General features: G+C 43.0%; 1 protein-coding gene across 10 annotated transcripts in view; it reads right to left on the bottom strand.

Annotated features, from left to right (window-relative positions):
- The window catches only part of SH3KBP1 (SH3 domain containing kinase binding protein 1), a 331,585-nt gene that overhangs the window by 154,565 nt on the left and 161,178 nt on the right, over positions 1–15,842 (bottom strand). For all 10 annotated transcript variants that reach the window (NM_001128500.1, XM_059883336.1, XM_059883338.1 and 7 more), the window contains 2 exon segments: positions 205–334; positions 11,687–11,790. In NM_001128500.1, coding sequence (NP_001121972.1) covers positions 205–334; positions 11,687–11,790 — 234 coding nt within the window.

Here is a 15,842-nt window from a genome sequence, read left to right as displayed (position 1 = left end):
GATATTAATAGTGTGCGTCTGTGAATGTCACACACTTACAGTGATACACCTACTAAACCACGGTGGGTTAAGGCAGCAGAGCCAGGAAAATACTCATGAGCTTCTGTCACAGTCACTTAGCGAAGGCCAAGGAACAGAGGGGAGGCTACAGTGGCACCCGTGGGTGCCCCTACCCTCTCCTGTGTGGTGGGAGGACTTCCTTACTTGACTTGGAGAGCTGATCATCCTGGGAAATGCCGAGGTCATCTGACTCCCCTGACAGCTCCTTGATGAAGTTGGAAGGAAACATTCCAGTCTTTCCATTGAGAACACCTTCCCACCATCCTTCTTCTACCTGCACACATGTGAACAGAAGAACAGAGGCAGGACTCAGGTTAGACGTGGTGTTTCCCAGTTTTCTGTCCCCTCTGTATAGAGCCAAGTGCAAAGCTCATGCAGGGAGAGCTGCGGGACCCAAAGCTTCCAAGGGAACAGGGAATGAGACGGCAGACCTCACAGAGCCTCGAGATTCAGGCACAGGAAGGGGTTTGACCCAGGGACCATAAACGCAAGTGGAAAAGAATTAACACTTTATTTTCACTAACCTCCAACTGAAATTTGCCATCTCCTTTGACTGGGAATATAGGTAACATACCAGACTAAGAGAAGAACCTGTGATTTGACACCAACGAAATAATATTTTCATATCGCATCATAGATACTGTGGGTATTTCAAGATATCGTTTGCACTCATCACTACTTTGAAGTGGTGGTAGTTATCACAGCTGCTGGGAGACCTTGTTATTTAATGTATTAATAAGAAATTCTAACAAACAAGTACACATAGATTAATATACCACAATGGCTCCCTTGGTAATCTTATGTGTTTTATGTGTGTGCATGCTCAGTCATCTCTGACTCTTTGTGACCCCATGGACTGTAGCCCACCAGGCTCCTCTGTCCATGGGATTCCCTAGGCAAGAATACTGGAGTGGGTTGTCATTTCCTCCTCCAGGGGATCTTCCTGACTCAGGGATCAAACTCGCATCTCTTGTATCTCCTGCATTGGCAGGCGGATTCTTTACCACCGTGCCATATGTGTTTTATATTATGCATATGTTGCTAGTATTTAAAAACTGAGAATGGCTTTCCCAGATTACCAAAACTAACCAGACAGCCTAACAAAAACTGCTTAAGAATCTATGGAATAAGAACTTGATCAGAAAGTAGAAGGACCCTCTGCAGGTTTCTGGAAGGTTTCAGATTACCCTGAGATGAACTGATATGGGATGAAGGGAGGTAGGGAGGGCAGTCAGACTGCAGTGACCTGGGTGGGAGAATGAAGGCTAGATCTGGGGAGGGGCGACAATGAACAAGGCATGGACAGATTTGAGGATCTATGAGGGATCTGCTGGTCTGCAGCAACCAACTAGCTGAGCTGAGTGAGAGAAGGGTTAAAAAAAATCATCCTAAGTTTCTGTGATGAAGCCACTAATAGAAGAGCAGAAGTGAGAACTGTGAACTGGCTTCTTGGAAGAAAATAACAGAGCATTTTGAGAACTATGAAGTATTCAGTTACCAGTAATGGTGTGGTATACTAGAAAGAGACCTAGAAACTTTGAAAAAAAATTTTAACCATGTGCACATATTACCTACTCAAATCAACAAATATAATTTAAAAGCTTAAATAATTAAAACAGAAAATAAAATTAAGAGTCAAAAGCCCATTCAAATCATATTCTGAAACTTAGCAGTTGTGTGATCGTTCAGATTTCCTACTGACTGAACTCTGACTTTCCTATTTGCACAACTGCATGATGGGTACACTTGATGTGTTAGAAATAGATGTATTATGATACTACACTAGGGGCTAGGGACACAGGACTGTACAGGACATGTTCTTTTTTTCCCCTCAAGAAGGTGACAATCAATCAAGGTAGAAAGGGCATGTGGTTTAAAGATGGCAGAGGGTGGGAGTGACAAAAACCTAGCAAATGCAAGGTAAAGAGATAAGAAAACACCATGACCTAGCACAAACCAAATGTGTTACACAAAGTTGAGCTCATCGAGATCTGGAATGCTAAAGGAAGACTTGGAGAAAAAAAGGAATCAAAGTTAAGGTTGGCCTTAAAGAGTAGAAATATCAGGTATAAGTAGGGGAAGGTAAATGCGAGATATTCAGGGGAACGCTGACGGAGCCTCAGAATGGAGACAACCAGAATGGCATTTAGAGCATGTGTTAGAGAACTCCTGGGATATCTAGACTCACAGAGTGGACATTACATCTGCGTGATCACAGAATCTTCAGGGAAGAATTCAGACAACAGCACTTATGCATGACTGTCCCTATTCAATACCAAATCACAGCATTTAATAGCATTTCCGCTGAACTCATTCCATGTTTCTATGTCAACTCTACTGATACGTATTATTCTTTCAAGGAGCTTTTTATAGGATTAGAATGGTTAGGAAGCTTTGTCATAACCCTGAATATAAACAGTTGCACAATTTGTAGCATGGGGTCCTTTGTGTTTGTCCTGAATAAGGAACCATAAAATGACCTTCTTTCTCCCAGAAATCGCAGGGCAGGAGGGAGAAACCAAGGGCACGGACCGCAAATGAGCAGCTCCTGTCGCCATCCCCAACAGTGCAGGGCAGCTGGGCCAATTCTGTTTTATTCACTTTGACAGTATCTAAAATGCTCCCGTTCCAGTAATAAGCGGCTCCAGCTCGAGATCCCTGAAGGAAGTGCTCCTGATGTGTGGGCTCGGCAGGCTGCCTGCTGGGAAAACAGGGGTGTCTTCACCTCACCACACCCCCATATGCCTGCAGCCCTGTCACAGCACAGTCTGAAAGGAGAGGCCAAAAGGGAACTGGCAGATGCCTATCATTAGCCTTGCAGCGCACAGAGGAGCAGACAATCAAACCACCGCTCATCGCCCAGGGGGGTACACTTCCCATTACAGGCGCCATGGAGGGCGTGTCTGTACCCAGCAGCAGAGAGAGCTGCTCAGTGCTATTTCCTCCTACAGACTACTGCTCTGTTTGCAAGATTCAGGCTGGAGATAGGAGACTAATGATCCCCACCCTCACATGATCCCTCTTCAGCGATATTCCAGTTTGACTTCCTGCAGCAAGATGAGGACACTGAAGCCCATGAGGATTACAGTCATTCATGAATGGTTGGATGGATAAATGAATGGATGGCAGGGAAATCAACCAGGAGAAATCCTCCATGGGGGGCTATGAAGCCCTGATTCCTCCACAAAAGGAATTTTCCCTTCTGTGAGAAGCAAAATGGACCAGGAGACCCTAACTATATTGCCCGCTGTTCTTATTAGGTAACACCACACTCAGGCCTGTGTGCCCCTCCCAATTTCACCAATATTTAATGAGCACCTATTTTGCATTGCCCTAGGACCTCAGGACAGATTCATCAGTGAACAAAACAAAGATTCCATCCTTGAGAATCTTCTACAAGAGTGGAACATGCAGAGTCTGCACACCACCTGCTTAGAAATCAGGTTGCTTATGCTTATGTTTCTATATTTAAAGAGAGAAAGGAATGCATCCCTTTGTAATAAAGTGAGGATTATGGATGTTACCAGGGGCTTATGATTTCTTTCCCAAAGAAAGTATTCAGGTGGGACAGACACCAACCTTCTCTGCACCAACACACAAGTATCAGCAGGCTTCTGCAGGCCTGGGCTTCCAGGCTGAGAACAAACCCCTTGTACCTCCAAGACCAACCCTGCCAGCTTTGGAGCCCACGGCTGTGTCCCAGAGCTGGGAGCAGGGCAGCTTTACATGGCAGTGTTTGAGAAAGAAAGATGCAGTAAAACCACTTAGACCATTGTGTCTGTGGGCCGTGCACTTCGTAAGTCTTCACAGTCACCAGCATCTAAGTGGGTTCAAGGCCCATGGAAGTAGTTTTCAGCTCTTAGCCCTGTTCCAAGTTGCAGAAGAGGCTGGGAGAATTACACCTCCATCTCTAGCTCCCCAACTCGTATAAACATTAGCAACATTTTCAAAGCACTGAAGGGGATGCCTGGGAATACAGAGGTGACCCCAGTTACTCAGAACACAGGTGCATCGATTTTACTGCATGTTGCTTCACTGTGCCTCACAGATACAGCATTTTTTCAAACTGAAGGTGTGTGGCAATCCTGCCTCAAGCAAGTCTATCAACACCAATTTTCCCAACGGTATTTGCTCACTTTGTGTCTCTGTGTGACATTTTGGTAATTTTTGAATATTTCAAACATTTTCAGTAGTATCATATTTGTTACACTGATCTCTGGTGATCTTTGATGTTACTGCTACTACTGCTGCTAAGTCACTTCAGTCGTGTCCGACTCTGTGTGACGCCATAGATGGCAGCCCACCAGGCTCCCCCATCCCTGGGTTCTCCAGGCAAGAACACTGGAGTGGGTTGCCATTTCCTTCTCCAATGCATGAAAGTGAAAAGTAAATGACCCAAAAGCTCACATGATGGTGAGCATTTTTTTAAGCAATTTAGACATCATACTATTGTATACTTAATAGACTATAAGATAATATAAACATAACTTTCATATGTACTGCAAATTGAAAAATTACTGTAACTCACTTTATTGCAATATTTGCTTTAGTGCAGTGGTCTAGAACCCAACCTGCAATGTCTCTGAGATATGCCTGTAGTTCCTACATTACTGTTGAAGTTTTCCCTCTCAACTGTACCAAGGAGGGGAACAACAGATTCACCAAGTCTAAAATCTACTTCAGGGTATAAGCAGCAAGACAGGAAAGGTCCATTTAAGGGTTGCTATAGCTTTTCACATCCAATTGCCCTTTGTTACCCAAACCCCAGTCAGAAGTATACCGGAGGGGACTTTCCCAGTGGTCTAGTGGCTAAGACTCTGTGTTTCCAATGTATGAGGCCCGGGTCAGGGAACTAGATCCCACATGCCACAGCCAAGAGCTTACATGCTGCAACTAAGATCCTGCATGCCACAATGAAGACTGAAGATCCCAGTGCCACAACTAAGACATGGTACAGCCAAATAAATAAATGTTTAAAAAAGCTCACTGGAGAGGCCAGTGTGAAGGAGAAGGGAAGCATGGGGGAGGGCAAAGCTCACAGCAAATGGGTACTTGTGTTTCATTGTTTCAAGAGCTGTTTTGCCATTCTTCCCAGAAAGAAACATGGTTACAAGTTGAGCTCTAAGGAAAGGCCCACATCTCAAGATCGCTCAAATTTTCATCAAAACTTATTAATACTTGGTAGTTTCTATGTTTCTGGGAATGTACCCATTTCTTCTAGCTTGGCCAATGTGTTGGCATATAATTGCCCATAACAGTCTCTCCAGTTCAGCTCAGTTCAGTTCAGTTGCTCAGTCATGTCCGACTCTTTGTGACCCCATGAATCGCAGCACACCAGGCCTCCCTGTCCATCGCCAACTCCCAGAGTTCACCCAAACTCATGTGCAACTTATGATCATCTATATTTCTGTTGTATCAGTTGTAACTTCTCTTTCACTTCTGATTTATTTATTGGAGTTCTTTTCTCTGGGTGAATCTAGCTAAAGAGCTGTCTGTTTTATCTTTCCAAAAAACCAGGTCTGAGCTCCGTTGATCTTCTCTATTGTCTTTTTAGACTCTACTTCATTTATTTCTGGTGATCTTTGTTATTTCTTTTCTTCTACTAACTCTGGAAATAGCTTATACTTTTTCTTGTTCCTTGAAGGCCTTATGCTAAGTGAAATAAGAGAAACAATGAACAGCATAGTGAATATAATTAATAACACTGTATTGTGTTTTTGAAAATTGCTAGGAGAGATCTTAAATGTTTTCATCACAAGAAAAATATTGTAATTATGTGTAGTAATGGATGTTAAGTAAACTCACTGGAGAGATCTTTTTGCAATATATACATATATCAAATCATTTTGCTGTACACCTAACATTAGTATAGTTATATGTCAATCATGTCTCAATTTAAAAAATTTATTCAGAAATGATTAAATGAGAATTACAATAACAGTCATTTCTCCTACCTATGAGAGGTAGGGGGAAATATTTTAGAAATTTTTTTAAGCTAGAAAAGCATCAAGATACTTTTTAAAAAGTTTTTAAATTGAGATATAATTCATTTAAATTTACAGATCTTAATGGTAAAAGTCAAACAGTTGTGATAAATGCATGCATACACCCATGCAACCCATACTTCTATTAACATACAGAGCATTTCTATCGCTCCAAAAAATTTCTTTGTGTTCCTTCCTAGTCAATCTACCTCCAAGCAAGCACTAATCTGACTTCTATCACCTATGATTGGTTTTGCCTTTTCTAAGAACTTAATGTAAATGTGCTAAGACATGGTTTTACCCTTTGAATACTGCTGAAAAAATACAAATTGTTTCTGGAAAACATTTTTTCTATTTGTGGAATTTGTGGGAAAAAATATTTTTGAGGGAACCACTTTCTGAAGCCATAAATACCTACATTATTTTCTATTTCCATTGCTTTAAATAACCATACTTGTTGATCTGGGGACATGGGAAGCTGGTTGTGCCAACTGTAAAAAAGCGTTATCTAGGTTCTAAATGCCCAAGTCAACATTTTTCCCAAATTGCTACATCTCTTTGTCTGATTACCTCTCTGGGCAGGACCATACCAAGAAGAAGTTGATTTTTATCCCCTCCCCTTATTCTTCTCAGAACAAGCCTATTCCACATGAGAGGGGTCCCTCAAAAAAAAACCTATAGGGTAATGACTTAAGAAAATATATATGATACATATTTAAGACTTAAGCAAATGCTGTCCAATGAGAGAGAGCAATATAGCCACGATTTTCCTGACAGTGGCAAGGGTTTCTGGTACGGCTCTTACAGACATCCTTCAGCAATGCTTGAAAGTCCTATCCTTCAAAACAGCTACATATCAGATCCTGTTAACAGCTGAGCAACTTCAGTCAAGTTTCTTAACCTCTCTGAGCCTCAGTTTCCTCAGCTACAAAATACAAATACTGATCACACCTTCCAGTGATTTCTGTGATGACCAAATGAAATATCATGTATGAAGGTACTAGCACAGTGCCCTGGCATGTGGTAAATACCCTATAAACATCAGCTTCCCCATCCCATCCCACTGGCCTTCTCTGCAAGTGTAGAATGAAGGGTGGGGAACCTCTTGCCAGGGGAGCAGGGGCAAGTCTGGCTCTTATTTTTGTAAATAAAGCTTTATTGGAACACACACACAGAGACTGGCTACAGGTTAGTCTACAGGCTAGTCTAGACTGCAATGACCAGTCCGCCCCACTCCAGACAGAAATGTCACAACTGTGTACTTAAAAATGCCTACCAGGGATTTAGCCTGCTAGCTTTCCTTTTGGAAAGTGAAGTCCCATTAACTTCACAAGAACTTCTGTCCTCCCTGCAGGCCACTGACTGCTCCCCAGCCAGGAGGCAGAAGCACTTTCCTGAGTGACCTTCACTTTGCCAGCCCCACTCATCCCTGGACCGCCCCACACTCTCCATTTCTCCTCTGGCCACGCTGCAGAGACCCATCCAGGCTGAGCTGGTGACTTCAGCCAGAAGTGCTGCCCCCCTCACCAAGGGTCAGGGCCATGTCCCCCTAGACCTGCTCCAGTTCACTGCTCTTCCTGCCAGCACACAACACGGTTAAAGAGTACAAAATACGTAGGTTTGAAGACAAAAGGCTAGTGGTGAGAAGGAATATGATCGTAATTTGAAGGTTTAAAAACATGGTGCCAAATTAGGTATAGAAAAGACAGCTAAAAGTTTGGGAGATGAGGGAGTGTGGAATTTTAGAAGAATTATTAATGCTCATTGCTTCCCTTAAGTTGTCCTCATTCCACTTCAAGGAAACCAGTGGTGGGACTTCCCTGGTAGTCCAATATTTAAGACTCTGTGCTTCCAAGGCAAGGGGCCCAGGTTCGATCCTTGGTTGGGGAACTAGGATCCTATATGCCACTTAGTGTAACACTCCTACTTCCAAAAAGTTTAGAAAAAACAGTGGGAATAGTAGAGGATGCATCATGGATGCAGAGAAGGTGGAGCTCAAACCAACAAATACATAGTTTAGGAAAACGCCCTGGCCCTAAAAGGCAGATGAATATACATTTTTAAGCTAAGATTACATGTTAAGATGGACTTCCCTGGTGGCTCAGAGGTTAAAGCATCTGCCTCCAATGCGGGAGACCTGGGTTCAATCCCTGGGTCAGGAAGATCTCCTGGAGAAGGAAATGGCAACCAATCCAGTATTCTTGCCTGGAGAATCCCATGGACAGAGGAGCCTGGTGGGCTACAATCCACGGGGTCGCAAAGAGTTGGACACGACTGAGCAACTTCACTTCACTTCTACATGTTAAGATATAAGTATATCATTTTTTAGGATTCTCTACCTGCTTCAACTGTTCTCAAGAACTGGTCGATATATTCAAAATCCTAGGAATTGTCTCTTAGGGGCAGGGGGGAAGTAGGGGCATGTGTTTGTATTTGTAACACTTTGTGTTTGTATTTGTTACAGCTTTGTAACACTGTAGAATTAATCTATGAATCAATTTATCAATAAAAATATAATCTATATGCACATACACAATATGTTATCTTTCTCTTGGCAAACAGATTGATACTATAGTATTGCAAAGCTATTACTATGGTCTTATCATAACCTGCTCCTGTGATTTAAGGGATTTTGTTTATTTGGGATTTTTATTTTGTTTTTAGTCTTCAGTGGCATTAGACAGTAGAAACCTACTGGCATTTATATAACATCTGTTATAGGAGAAAAGGACAGACTTTATAAGATAATGCAATATTAGAATAAACTTCAAAAGTAGGGAAATTAACTTCTGGTGATATAATTTTAAAATATGGATTAAAAGGTAAATGTTTATGCTTTGTTTTACAGAAATAGCAGAGGCTACCCAGTTAGTTTTCCTTTTTCCTACTTGAGGCAAGCCCAGGACGAAGCCTAGCACTGAACGGGCATGGATGGTAAAGAGGCTGGGCCCACAGAGGGTGGTGAAGCTCTTCTTCCAGGAAAGGAGAACACCAGCCCTGCAATCATCCCTCTCCCTTAGCAACCCTCACTTGGTTCCCCTGGAGTCAACAGACAGATGAGACTCAGCAATAATTCCAGAAATTTATTAAGAACTTTTATCTTGATTTGTATTTCTTACAGTATTATTACAACATTAAAGGGAAAACCATCTTCTATGGCAGATCCACTTTCAATTCTGGGGCCCTTTCTGTCTGCGATCACATGCATTGAGATAGACTTCAGACAATTATATTCAACTGCTCCTAGTGAATGTAATTTTGTGGCTGATCTATTCATTTATTTTGAAAAAAAAAACTTTTCATACTTCCATGTATTCATTTACTTATTCAGCAAGCATTGATTAAAGTATGTGTTAGGTTTCAGGCACTATTCCATGTACTATGAATATAAAGATAGAGAAGAACCAGATCCCAGCTGTTGAAAAGCTCTCAGGTTAGTGGAATATAGCAGATAATTACAACACACAGTATTGTAATAAATATAAAGGTTTCTGTATTTACCATCTTAAAGGCTTCACAATCTTCTAGCTGGATAATATACCTTAATTCACACAACTATTCCCTTTCTTGATGATTTTTTCACTATCACAAGCATTGCTGCAATGAACATGTTTAACATATTTTTTTCTGTAACCATTTTCCATGAATAAATTTCTAGGAGTAAGATTACTGAGTCAAAGGGTATTAATTCAGATTTTTATAGCTCTTGATGCACCTTGCTAAATAGCATCAAACAAGGATCATAAAGATATACAAAGTCACCATTTCTTCTAATCACTGCCAAGGTCTCACCACTAAATATTGTTTTAGGATTTTCAAAAGGAGGTACCCAATCAAATTGTCTTAGTTAGATTAATTAGTAGCAGGTTAGAACACTTTCTCATGGTTCAGATTTTTATTTCCACTTGTGGGATGGGTGTTTATATCATATCTATCCTTTATCATTCTTATAATAGCTTCCTAATATATTTTCCTATGTTACATATATAAAAGTATTTCAAATTTTTTCCTGTTTGTTGCCCTCTTTGTTTAGCTAAACTCACTTCAAATCATACCAAGATTTTAACTCTTTTTTTTTTTTTTAGTCACAATCGTTTATTTTTTTCCCCTGGAATTTCTTCCCTGGTTTCAGTCTTAAGAACTGTGCCCGTCTACCATTGGCATAAATGTTCTACTCTGCTGGCCATTCATTTTGCACTCATTCAGCTTTCAACAAATGTCTCCTATGTGTTGTGCTTGGCACCAGGAATAAAACATGATGAACGACATACTAATTCAAATGATCCAAAACTGGGAAACTGGCAAAAAGCGGGTTACTGCATGTCCTCCCACACTGGGAACCACACTGATTGATTCTTTAGGGACAAGTATCTTTGCTTGACACACTGTTTACTTTTTATGAGGAGAGTTTACAACTGTGTTAGTGCAGATGCTAACTGCTAGAAGACTAAGAACAAAGTGAATGAGTCTTGTCAGATAACCATGAAAATAACCTCTGACCAGCAGAGAGAGAGATTCATCCCCTAGAAAAGATGACCTCAGAGGTTCGTCTCACTGCCCTGTAGGATGCGACATAGTTTCGCATCTAACTTAGCAATCTTACTCAAGCTTTTTTCTCTTTCAATCATTTATAAACACTTTGCTCTTTCACCATTCTCTTTGAGTCAGCCTTACCATCTTGCAGATGCCCTCATTAATGAGTTAAATACAGCTTTGATGCATGCTCCCTTTATGTTTATACGAGAGTCCAGAAATCTGTCTGCTGGCATCAGCCCTGCCACTCCCACCCACGTCATACTTCACTTAACCTCCTCCTTGACTTCTGGCTTCCTAGTTTTTTTTTTGTTTTTAATAAATCATGGGTTTCTGTAACATTGAATGGTATGCAGCAAATGAAAGCAATTGGAAAACTATCACTATACACAGATACATATGTTGAATCAGGATGAATGATCAGATTCTAAGTGCGAAGCCCAGGATGCTCCCACCCTCAGGGAGTGGAGCCCCAAAATCCCATGCCAGGGTCTGGTGGGACATCTCACCAGCAGGCCTGGCTGCAAGCAGCTGGGACCACGCAGGGACAAGGTAATGTAGGGCAGTGAGAGAACAAAGGTCTCCAGCCAGGTGGACCTAGCTTCAACCCTCAGCCCTGCCTGTTATAGCATCTCTCAAGCCTCTTTCTTTATCTACAAAACTAAAGTGGTTATGAAGAGTCAATGGACCACTGTGTAAAGAACCTTGTCATGCCCATCACATACTAGGTCTTCTATCAATGTCACTTGTTTCTTTCCCTCTGAATCCTCAGTGCTCCCCATGACGAATACCGAATCCATCCTTTAAGGTGGACGTGGTCACTCTGGATACCAAGAGTCTATGAGTACTTGAAGCAAAGGAGGAAAGCTATGGTACTGGGTCGGCGTTAGCTAGCATGCAGTGAAGAAGACCACAGTTTTAAATGGTCTACATCTGCCCTCAGCGGGTTGGGAGGCACACCTCTCTAGAGGAATCTCTTCTGGAAGACTCAACCAGATGATGTCCCTAGTCTCTTGAGTCCTAACATCCCCCACAGCAAGGCCAACTAGCCACAGGTGGGTTCTGACAGTCCATGAGAGGCCCTGCACCCACCCGCCTGGCACACGTACCTCTCCCACCACCTCTATGATGTCGCCGACTTTCAGCTCGAGCTCATCATCGTTCTGCGGCAGGTAGCTGAATGCCACCTGGCACCGACGCCTCCGTCGCTCGCCTGCATAGGAAAAGGAAAATATTCAGATCCAGCTCTGGTCTCAAAAATCGATTTTAAAGAGAGGCATCCTAGGCATGCAGGCAAATTAAGCTGACTTGTCTCAAATATGCTCTCTGGGACATGGCTAGAGGCATGGCAGCTCTGGTCTCTGGGAAAGAGGCAGGAGAAAGCAGAGCAATGCTGCTTGGTCTTTGAAAAGCTGCTGGGTCAGAAAGGCATGGATATGAGAAACTGATCTGGTGGTGCAGAAGGCAAAAGCCCACCCCGAAGCGCTGGAGCACAGTGTTGCCTTAAACGGTTTTCCATGGACAGGGCTTTGTATTTGCTGCTGGTGACTTTTAATGAAAGCTGATGTGATAACAGTGGAGGGAAAAGAATGGTCTGCTTCTAATGCTAGCGAGGCAGAGGAAATTCTTCCCAAATGTGCAAAGGAAAAGATAAAGTATTCTGGCCTTTCTCTCACTAATCATCACCCTTTTAACATGCTGGAACTCAGGCTGATAAGCAAAGGCTGATTAGATTTCAGCCTACTCTTGGTACCATTCCAAATGCCCCACAGGGGATCAGCAAATCCACTTCGGTCCTCTTCTCTCTGTCCCAGGGGAGCCATTAGCAGGATCCCTGGCTGCTTACACAGAACCAATCCAGGAACATCAAGAGAAAAGCCAGGGCCACACTTTGCTTGACTGAAGGACACTCAAAGTCACAGCATCTCACTCCCCCAGTGTGGCCCCACTGGGAGGTCCTGGTTCAAAGCTGTTCAAATCCAGATGCAACTATCCACGCCACAGACATGCACTGTGGGGAGACAGAACATGCACATGGGGTGTGTGATGGGGCTTAGTGGGCAGAGACAGGCAGTGGAAGAGGCCCAAGCTGCACAGAAGTGGACCAGAGAGGGGCACTGAGACCGGCACTGCTCAGAAGCTCATCGCTCAAGGCTGACCACCTCACCTCATTCCTTCCTGCTGCCACATGGCCTCGAACGCCATAGGGATCAACGACTTCAAGGCCACACATTTAGAAGTGCTTACGTTATTTTTGGATACTGCTTACAGGGACTCCTTTCCTTTTCTAATCTTCCCTGAAACAGCCAGTTCCCACAGGAGTGACCAGTGGCCACACAGAGACCCCCATGCAATGTGATGTCATACAGAGGGGAGGCCTTGGCTACATCTGATGTGCTAATTGACATTTATCCCAAGTCAGTGGCCTAGTTTTCTCTGTTCCATATTTTTTTCTGCCCGAACCTCACTAAGGAAGAACAGAGCTGAACAAAGGGAAGAGGGCAGAAGTTGAGAACCAGCATGTCACCTAACCACGACTTTGGTGATGACGCGAAAACACTCCACCCCCTTGTGAGAAACCACAAGCTGCCTGGTCACCATAAGTACCAACACATGGCTCTCAAGCTGATTCCCAGGTGCCAAGTACACTGTCTGTGGACAGAGGAGGGCAGCCCCAGCTCTCCTAAGAACAGAGGGCTCACCCAAATGGCTCTTCCCAGGCGGGAAGTCCACAAGAGTCGTCTTAAGGACAAAGAACTCCACTGCTGTGACTCCCTGAGCAGTGGTTAAGAATCTGCTTGCCAATGCAGGGGACACAGGTTCAATCCCTGGTCTGGGAAGATCCCACGTGCTGCAGAGTAACTAAGCTCATACCACAACTACTGAGCCTGTGCTCTAGAGCCTGGGAGCCACAATTACTGAGCCCCATGCTACTAGAGCCCATGCTCCACAACAGGAGAACCCACCACAATGAGAAGCCCGTGCAGCGCAACTAGAGAGTAACTCCTGCTCGCCGCAACTAGCAAAAAGCCCATGTGGCAACGAAGAGCCAGCACAGCCAGAAATAAATAGAATCAAACAATTTAAAAAAGAACTCCACTGCTTTCCCTGGCTTCCAACACAAAGGAAGGTGAATCAAGCCCTCTGTAATACAGGATACAGAGTTTCATTCGAGCCACGAGTCCAGATGACCAAGTGATCGTGGCATCATCTCCTACTCCCTGTGCCTCCACTGCCCCCATCTACACCTCGTAAGGTGAGGTTCTATAAATCTTTAAGAGCTATATTTGTTCATGTTATGTTCAAAGCAAACTCTGCAGATAGAAAACTGAGCATGAAACAAGTAAATATGACAAATGTCTGACACCTCACACTCATAACCACAGAGGTCACCTAAGTTCTGACCAAAGTGACTTTAAAATAACATCTGAAGACCTATTGCTAGCTGAAGTCATAAAACTCAGTTATATGTAAATTCGTATCTTCACTGAACCCTTTATAAAAAGTAGCATCTAACCCAATACTATGTAAAGGGCGAAGGAGAGACAAGACTAATCCAGCAATCAGGACCTAGAACAGAATAGTATTTCTCTAGACCAAATCTTTCCATTGGACATCTGTAGAGCCCCACCTGGAATCAGAAAGAAAAGCACACTAACTAATCTCTCTCTGCCAGGCTACTCAATATTTCTTTTTTGTTGTTGTTTGTTTTTTTAATATTTCTTAAAAGCTTCTAAGGTTATTCAATTGGTGGCACAAAGACCTATAAAGCACACTGCCAACATACAAGACCAAGAAACGTGAGCCCTGAAACAACGACCCCCTCTGACACTGGGATTGTTTCTGTTCTTTTCTAAAGCACCTCTGACACCCATCACCCTAACTCACCCTACCAATCACAGCGGTGAAAAAGAAAAGAGCCAGAATGAGCAACCATCTTGGAAATGAAGCAGCTGGGGCTCAGTGACTTACCCAAGGTCACCAAGCTAGCAAGTGGCAGTGTCTCCTTGCCCTGAGATCAGAGCTCTTGCTCCAATGCTGGATGAACCAATTCAGGTCACATCTCGGCTCAAGTTCTCTGCAATCTGTACTTAACTGCTTCCCACAACATTGCATAACACAGCCTGAGGGCTTCTCCACAGCTTTCTTATTACAGATAACTCCTCAACTCCTGCACGGCTGCTTTCCATTCCTCAGCCTCTGCAAATTACTGTTTCAATCTTGTTCGCCAGTTCCACTCAACCTAAAACTCAGCTCAGGGGGAATATTTGACATTCGGAGGCACTGTATCTCAGTGGCTTCTGTCCATATCAAATTAAAGGAAATTTAAGAATGTCATTTGCCATGTTTTCCTTTCCCTGGCATTTCACTAATGTTTACTAGTTGGTCCTGACCTTCCTCAAAGAGGTATGCAGACAACAATGTCATCTCCTTTTAATAGCTAGTAGAAACTGGAGGGGAAAAAATGTATGACTTGCCCAAGGCTGTGGTTTGGAATCCTCCACACTCACAGCCTGGTCCACAGGCAAGTTTTAATACACTTCTACTGCATGTGTGTTTTTTAACTCTTTATACATAATTGAAAGTAATGAACACAAGTTTTATGAACATACAAGCAAAGGTACGGGGGCACACGGCTTACTAAAAAATTATGACTAAGGCAGACTTCACAAGGCATACTGGACATGTCTCTACTTTACTGCCATATTATATGATGGCCACAAAATCCAAATGCATGAACATGTACTCTTTTAGAAGAACACAGGCAAACACAGGTAGCAAGGCAGGTACCCTCAACTCCCTCATTAGATCTCATAACCACCTTCCATTCATGACCAGCTTTGCTTAATAAAATTAGTAACAGCTAACATTTATTAAGCACTTACTGTGTGCCAGAGACTACTAAGCAATTCATATGCATTAGCCCATTTGATCCTCTCACTGAACCTTGAGGGTACACCCTGAACCTTCCCTTTTACAGACAAGGAGACCAAGGAGGCACACAGAGACTATTTTACCAGAGGTCTCACAGCTAGAAAGTGCTAGAAGGGCCTGGGATTTTGAATTAGGATATGCAACTCCAGAGACTGCCTCCCCTGTTCTTAAGAAGAATCCCCGTCCATGAGCCTTGAGATTGCAGAAAGGACTCACTGGACTAACATGGTACATGGTTCAGATGTGAAACCAGGAAGTGACAAACCACGAATCAGGAGTATTTCCTTACAGCTGCTGAGAACTGGGGCCCATATTTTAATGAAATAAAAC

This window comes from Bos taurus, chromosome X, assembly GCF_002263795.3.
Source record: "Bos taurus isolate L1 Dominette 01449 registration number 42190680 breed Hereford chromosome X, ARS-UCD2.0, whole genome shotgun sequence".
NCBI lineage: Eukaryota > Metazoa > Chordata > Mammalia > Artiodactyla > Bovidae > Bos > Bos taurus.
The sequence above is the reverse complement of the archived record's forward strand: the minus strand, read 5'-3'. Positions and strand labels throughout refer to the sequence as shown.